The sequence below is a fragment of the Branchiostoma floridae genome, chromosome 12 (genome assembly GCF_000003815.2).
Source record: "Branchiostoma floridae strain S238N-H82 chromosome 12, Bfl_VNyyK, whole genome shotgun sequence".
Taxonomy (NCBI): Eukaryota; Metazoa; Chordata; class Leptocardii; order Amphioxiformes; family Branchiostomatidae; genus Branchiostoma; species Branchiostoma floridae.
The window spans coordinates 21,365,892-21,374,312 of NC_049990.1; the positions used below are offsets into that span (position 1 = coordinate 21,365,892).

The 8,421-nt window shown below is 38.5% G+C and overlaps 1 protein-coding gene across 2 annotated transcripts; it reads right to left on the reverse strand.

The window, feature by feature from the left end:
* Window positions 1-1,445: 1,445 nt before the first annotated feature.
* LOC118427613 (glycine-rich RNA-binding, abscisic acid-inducible protein-like) lies at window positions 1,446-8,421 on the reverse strand. 2 transcript variants are annotated; one of them, XM_035837484.1, is made up of 8 exons: window positions 8,379-8,421; window positions 8,055-8,095; window positions 7,805-7,886; window positions 7,538-7,625; window positions 4,602-4,634; window positions 4,037-4,231; window positions 3,283-3,315; window positions 1,446-2,258 (listed from the first exon to the last, which is right to left on the reverse strand). In XM_035837484.1, the coding sequence occupies exons 1-8, from the start codon at window positions 8,399-8,401 to the stop codon at window positions 2,244-2,246; spliced, it is 510 nt and encodes a 169-aa protein (XP_035693377.1). In that variant the 5' UTR covers window positions 8,402-8,421; the 3' UTR covers window positions 1,446-2,243. The 2 variants fall into 2 exon arrangements, with proteins under 2 accessions (XP_035693377.1, XP_035693378.1); XM_035837485.1 differs by lacking the exon at window positions 3,283-3,315.

Sequence of the window (8,421 nt, forward strand, 5' to 3'; positions counted from 1 at the left end):
GCTTTTCTCGCCACAAAAAGACGTTGCATGGAAAGTAATAGTCTGTGTAACACAAACTCCGCTGTCCAGGGCTGTAACTGGCCCCTCCACACGGCAGATGTTTGTCGGGCTGCTATACGCGAGATTTAATCAGGCTAGGAAAGTAATGACTGCAATGATTTGAAATTTGGAATATAGTGATAAAAGACTTCATTCTACTAAGATGTGCCCCGAAATTTGAGTTATGCTTATCATTTCTTGGTGAGGCCGATTTCCCCTCGTAGCTTTCTTCATGGCATTCCAGGAGCGCTGATTTGCAAATTTCAGCACAAGAACCTGGAGGATAAGATGCGCTCACGCCCGACAATAAACACCAGCGTTCGTGGAAGGCCACAGAGGAGGCCAGTGTTGGGAAGATTAAAGCAATAAACTGATCCTTTAGCCCAACTCGAGCCCCTTAGCAAAGAAATTTTTGAAAAATTTATTTTATTTAACACTAGCTGTCTTGATTTATCTAAAACTAGCTGTCACTGCCAGATGTGTTTCTTCATTGTTGATGTGCATACAAAATAATATGAACACAGTAATAGCAAAGATGTTGATGATTAAAAATTAAGCTCACAGCTAAAGAATTACATGGCCAAGGACATTGTTCTGATTTGGCAAGCTCCCTCCAGGCAACACAAGGTTCAAGTTGTCCTTTCTCGACAATTATTGGATGTATTTGGCAGTTCTTCTTAACAAATATATCCAACGTTGCACACTTCAGGTTTTAAATGTTTGGTGAAACTCACAGCTTTAAAGAATAACTTGGTTTTCTGGCATACAAAATTGTCCATTAAGCAGCAACAAAGCTTTTTAAATTTTTTTTAACACAGGGGATACCTTGATGTTGGGCTGTTGTGTGTAGGGTGTAAAGGGCTAGCCTGCATAAAAGTTTCAAGTCAATATCTCTATCACTTAGTGGGTGTGGCCAATTGCTTTCAGCAATCAAAATGTGACAGTGGCACAAGTCTTTGATCTTACCAAGGAGCTTTTATCAAAAGGTGTAAAGAAAAAAACTTCCCATGACATTGAAAACAGATGAGATAGTATATGGTCAAAATGAACATTACAATGGAATGCACAGTAACCCCTTTGTAAGCTGATAACAGAACGTTAGCAGCAAGCCTGGACAAACATACTATAACACTGACAAATTCCTCAAATGTCTCAGCTGCAAACATATCAAAATCTTACTTATGGCATGCCAGGCATACTTTCTTAAAAAGTCCTGTGTTTGAGTATCTCAGTATTTAACAACTGTAGGCTTTCTTTTCATTCAACATCAGCCATCTTGATGCAAGAGTTGTCATAAAAGCATGAACATAATCTCTCCTGTCCGAGTCCTCTGCACTATAAATTTCAACCTTGAGGTGACACATACCTGACTTCATAGTGTAGAAAAGCAACGAGTCACAGTCTCATTTTAAAAGTTACGTCACAAGTCTTTCTTTATTGGTGAAAAGAACTCCAAATTCTCACGTCTTACTTTTTCAGTTGTTGCCCCATTTATCATACATTGACATGAACACATCTCCGATCAAATGAGTCACACGTACTAACGTAACATTTCAATCATCCAAGTCGACCATTCAGGAAAAGAACAAGATACAAGATCAACAAACAAAATTGTCAACAGATCATTCTTGAGCAAACTGGTAGCTTCAAAGTACTTCAGCAACTCTTAACTTGGATTTAGAACATCACCAAGAAAATGTGTGAATTTAAAACCACTGATTCTTACTGGTAATGTTTAGTTGGTACAGCAATCTCATCTTCCACAATGAAGTTTGAAGCATCTATTGTAATTAAGAACACAGGAACTGGAGGTATGGTGATACTGTAAAAATAGGTTTTTGTCCTTAAGCCACAACAACAACATACGTAAGTATAGTGCACTTTTTCAGGGGCTTAGCTTTTTGTTAGCTGTTCAGTACAATGTGTATGCTTTCTATTAAGTCTAAATTTTCATTCTAAAACAACAGTTCAACTCAAATAGTCAATCATGGCTTTAACTATCTACGAGATACAAAACCAGGTAAATGACCAAATTCAACATACAAACATCCTAAATGTCTGTAGCTGCATTTCTGCACAGCCAACAGACATTGAGGATCACACACATTCAGATATAGTTCAGATATATGAAAACACTAGCTTAGTAACTTCAGTTGTAAACTTTCCTTCCTTATCTTCGGCTAAAGAAGGTGTTCTGCAGCTCTTCAGTATGGCTGGTACTGAAACAAGAATAGAGAAAAAAGATGAGAAAAATAAAAATTAATACCCTGAACATACATGCCACAAGACAGACCTTCTGAGCCTTGCTACTGTCAGCCTTGTTTGATTTTTGAAAAACTGAAGAACATGGTGTAAAAGTACATAGAAGACAAAGTCAAGTCTTGGAGGGAGAGGTTAAGTACTGAGGCTTCATTCTCACTGCTCTTTGTGTCTACCTTTATCCACATCAGACAAGGCTGGCAGCAAAGTTAGTGCCATATATCAACAGGTATTCAGGATGTAGTCAGAAAAAACAGAGGGGAGGATGGAAGATGAGGAACCCAAACCGAAAACAACCACCAAGGTGAGTCAGTACCTGTTGACCGTGGTTCGGCCCTGCCCTTTGACCTTATGCCCACGTGAGTGACAAGGTTATTTTAAGAAATGTCACAGCAATGATCAACATATTATACAGTGTCTGTCATGTTTCCTCAATTTTTCAATGCACATGATTTCTGAGTCAAAGATCAAATACAAATTTTGAAAGCACGTTGAACTTTTCAGAAAATCCTTATACATGTACATTGTGTTTCATTGATGTCTTTCAATACTATAACTGTTTGATGATGTTAACTTGACAAAAAACAGGACAAAACCAAGTCAACAATTTGATTACATCTGTGGGTATGCAGCCATCAAAAAAGAGAAGAAAGTTTAAAGATACTCAGTGCAAAACTTCACCAGACCAATGAGTTGGATTGAAAAGCACAGAAGGGAAAGTCAAGGCACACCAATCAAGGCAATCTGATGCAATACATGCTGTGATTTTCTTTAGCACTGCACTGCACTGCACACTGTTTTAACTCTGTAATACTATGTGCAGATATTGACTTGTGCAAGATACTTCATCATAAAGTTAAATCAAGTAGAAAACACAAAATCACACTGCCAACTGTTTTGAAACACTTGCGAGGAATTTGCTTGGGAGCATGCCTCCATGAACAAGACCTGGTACTCTTCAGAATATTGTAAGTTTGGGCTTACCCGTTGCTGGCGGGACTCGTATCCTGAAGAATCCTGTAGTATCCAAGAGAGAGGTTTTACTGGTGTTTCTACTTTTCACATCTTAGGAAATTTGAGATTATCTGCTACTTACAACAGAACCATTGGTATAGCAACACCTCTCTTTTTCACACCTACAAACAGTTGCAATGTACTCTTTTATGCTTTTTTTAGTACGAGTTGTTGTGTAGGAACTCATCACCAATCATTCCCCTTGAACTACAGATGTACAAATTTGGCTAACAAGTTCGATGAAATGATTTTTCTGATTGAGATGTCTAATAACATCTAATTGCTAAAAAAAATCCTGCTCATTTCAAGCATGACACCAACAGTTATGAGGCTTTTCCATGAATAACCTACATACTGTCAGTAAATTTTCTAAATTCAAAATCGTAAAACGAGCTGTCAAAGGGCAAACCAACTGTCTGGCCAACAGGCAATGATTTTTATTTACTACACATTATAAAATGGGAAGTAAAAGGGATCTAACTTCTGGAAAGTTTTTCTCCAATTTTTCAAGCAAAGTAGTGGCCCCCCTTATGCCCCTATCTGTACAAGTTAGCTGCAATTCTGTTTTGCCACATACACACACACATGCACACACACACACACACACACACACACACACACACACAAACACACACACACACACACACACACACAACTTAATATAAATGCATCATGGGGACTAAAATGAAACACTTTGCTCTGTCAATGTTACACATGTACTCACATCGTTGTAGCTACGGCGGCCACCACCACCACCATATCCGCCACTGTCGCCGTAATCACCGCCACGATATCCGCCGCCTCCACGTCTCCCGCGGCCGCCTCCGTAGCCACCGCCGCCGCCATATCCGCCGCCGCCGCCACCATACCGTCCACCTCCACCACGGCCGCCCCTGTAGCCGCCTCCGCCGCCGCCACCCTGGCAGGAGAAAAACACAAATCCTTTAGTACACATAAAACAGACCTCCAACTCTTCATCAGAATGTTTAGAACATATTGTTCATACACAGGTGACTATTTTAGGGACATTTTTGCAATCTATCTTTAGCAAAATTAAAGCACTGATATCGTTTAAAGCTCAGCTGGCAGTCCAACAAAATACACAAATAATCTCAAACAAAATGTTGACACCATTACCAAATAACGCATGTAAATTTTGGTTCTCAATGGTGAACCTAACCCTAAACCACACTGTGTTTTTGTCTACTGAGGGTGTATGGCTGCTACTCAAGAAAAGACAGTAGAAAAGTACATATTAAATGTCAATTTATACAAAGCAATAAACTCACTTCACTCTTCTTGCTGGCATAGTCCACACGGATCTAAAGAGAAAACAAGAAGCCAAACAACAAAGAATAAGAAAGCGGTCAGTTTTCCCAAGGCAGTCGGCACCGGTCGGTATCTGAGTTTCTTTACAGCTGAACTGGCCTCACTGCTCATCTCACTGCTAGTGGCGTTCTGCTGGGAGCAAGGTGTTTACTCACAAAGTTCATTAACAGGAATACATGTTACACAATAAATACACCACAATCTTTTTGTTTAAAACACTATTTAACAAATACATGTCACCTTGTGACTACATGTATTCTATATCTTAGCAGGTATGAAAGGAACACGGCAACTGCGGGAGATCAACTCATCTTTATTTTGGCTTAGGAACAGACCATCAGCTCTTGGCTGTTCAACAAAATCCCCTTGAGGAGTTTTTGATTCCTTCACACGAGAGCAGCCATTCTTTAGCACAACACCATCAACAATTAACCTACCACTACGACTTGTAACAAACAAAAAACAACATACTGTATCCAAATGAAGAGTGTTGGAACTGGGATAAATTTCATTCATGAACCACACATACCACAAGAGCCCCTCAATAATTGAGAATTCTCAATAACTGAGCAGGCTTATTTCCTCTGCATTTTGTACACTTGTAGACTGCACATTTACTTCTTCTCAAATTCAAAGTTCAGAAATTAGACCAATGTAGATATTTAAGTATTCCTATTGCACATTCATGGTTTATGTCAACATAATTTATCTCAATTCTCTAATATTGAGATGTTAAGACCTTCCAGTTGAATATGGGTAAAAAAAGTTGGCACATGAGTTTCTGTTGTAACTTGTATGGTTCCAACTTTTGTAAATAATGATGCATTTACAGATTGTGTCTGCATCATTAGTTTCTTTGTAATCAACTAACACTGAGCCAAATTTGTGCCATCTCCCATTCCCAATTCAACAGGGCAAAACAATCAAGAAATTACCTTTTTCATTATGACTGACAACCTAAATATTTGTGTGTATGATGTACAGTGCATGTGTGTGTGTGTAGAAAACTTCCTGTGGGGCGGTGGTCTATGTTATTTGAACTCAGGCCACGCCCACTTCAGCGGCTTGCCGCTGTTCGGTCTCAATTCAGGACAATTTGTCCTTACCTGACCGACGCTTGGGTGGTTTGCCGACCCAGTTTTGTCGCCTTGGTTACACCGCTACCGCCGCCGACTCGAAGGGGTTGCCACCGATCGCTTTTGGCTTACACCCGGAGCCGCCACCGCCGTCCACTCCAACGGTCATCCTTCTACTAGCCCCTACCATCCAAAATCATTTTACTTCTTCCTATTACGAGTTGGACATTAACAGGCTTCTCTTGTGCCTCTTCTAGGCTGCTGCTGTCTTACAGCTGTTCATAACCTATTCCAACACAAAATCTGTGAAATTCTGTCAGAAACTAGACGCTGCAAAATTAGATAGGCATGCTTACTAAAGACATGCACAATACAATTCCAATGCTTATGTTTAGTTTCTTTGGTCTTTTTTTGCTTTTTTGTGACTTGTTTTAAAGCAAAAAAAGAATTTGTGCAGGGAATCCAAACTATTGCCATGTCAGATTTATTAATGGCCTGTGTCCACTCAATTTTTGACAAACCGCTTCACCTGTGGATTGTCACTTCATTGTTAAGTTTGTTTTTTTAAATCTCATTTTGGCATAGCTTGATAGCAATAATGCCTTATGAAACTACCTTTTTCAACTTGGCAAGCTATTTAATTTTGCAAAGAAGTCATGTAGTCGATTCAATGCAAAAGTTTTTTGTGATAATTTTGTACCTTTGGCGGCACCTTTAATGCTGGCCAAACAAAATTTTTTTTTTTACTTTTTTTTTCCATGCTTATTTTTGGCACCTCTCCCTCTAAGTCTTTATTGGGGGAAATTTGTCACGTCCCAGTGTAAAATCACTTCTCGGTTCCTCTGGTCTTCATCATGATCCTTTTTCGGTGCAACCGTTCCAAAAAATAGTCCAAGCAGTCTGTGCGAAGTTCCTTCCGTTCGTCTAGGACCACAGCAACGAAAGACGTTTTCCACGCTATGTTTATATTGTCCACAGCTCCCGGCTAATTTAGATAAAGTTAACATGTTAGAATATTTTTGACGACGCCATCTTCTGAAAGTCTTTCTGGTTGGCCGATCCCTTAGTACTGTGTGTTATGATGTCAACAATTCGAACATTTACCTTCAATATACAATCAAGATCTTAAGTTTCTTTAAGCTGAAGGGATTTCAACTCAAGTCAACCAAACAATCTGTTAATGAACAGAAAGAAGAATACAACTCCAATGAAAAGCATTCATGGAGCACATTTAGTTGCAATACTCTCAAAAATCTCTAACATTCTGTTCTGCTGCCAGTGTTTTTTTCCTTCCTAGAAGAATAACCTGGTAAGTGACCTGACCATAGTAAACATATATAACAACAGAAGTATAATGTGCCCTTGATTCTTCACATGAGAATCTTCTGGACAGAACTTTTAAAAAAGTAGAATTTGTAGTGTAATTTTCAAAGTCTGGTGAATTGAGCAATTTGGCAGGTTTTTATTAATGATGCTACATACCTAAAAGCTGCATCTCATTCTTTTCAAATGATCACATTTCATTCTATTTGGAGCAGATGATTTTCCTTTTCATAATCATGCACTTCAACCAAAGGCTTGAAACAGTTATCCAACATGAAATATGCAACTATTCCTTTACAGATAGAGATAGCAGTTGAGCATCACTAATGAAAATCAAATATCTACAACACAGCTTGGCAAAACATTCAAAATGTATTCAAAACATTCAAAAATTTTTATACAAGATACAAGATACACAACAACATGGCAAGCACCTAATAATCTAATAAAATTTACTCGTTAAGAAATGTAATCTAATTTTCACAGTTTGGCTTTACCTGTCGACCATCAAGGTCTGTGTTGTTCATACACTTCTTGGCCTCAGAAGCATCACTGTCGTTTGAATATGTTACGAACCCAAAACCACTGCAACACAAAAGGAGGCATAAATAAATAAATAACATGGCAATTAGAACTGGTTTTAAATTAAAACAATTTACATCTTGTGACATTGCATGCATGTGCAAATCCCTTATAAATATTTACTTGATGAGATTGTAATACAAAGTCAATAGAGATAAATATCATAGTGAAGTTTTCCTTACCGAGACCTGCCTGTCTCCCTGTCAGTGATGACTTTGCAGTCGATGATCTCACCATACTCGCTGAACGTTGCTTCCAGGCTCTCTGAGAATAAACAATCAAGAAGACATTCGTAATGATGAGTTCAATATCTTGTTCACAATACAGGAAGCTAATATATAGTGTGGTTCTATTAGGATAAAAGACATTTAAACACTAGGTAATCACAATACTTCAAACGTGAAGATTATATGTTTTGTTTTGTATTCTCACCTGACGTGGTGTTCCAGCTCAGCCCCCCGACAAACAGCTTTCTACAGATACAAGAAACAAAAATAATCAGTAATTCCAATGGTCAAACTTCCATTTCAAAATCTGATGGAAAAGGTAACCTTGAACAAGTACCAAATAATTCATAACACAACTTGGCTTAGCAAGGATAATCTATTAACAAAACATTGCACTTCTTTGCTCCTCAGTAATGTGTGAAACAAATTTTCTCTCTGAATTGCTAATTGCCTCAGTTAGCTTTTCACACTGGAAGGATGTTTTAATTAAACAACAGTGATATAAAAACAACTAGGAAGGTGTCCTCACCCTTGTTCTCTTGCTCCAGACATTTTTCTAGAAGGAAACAAAA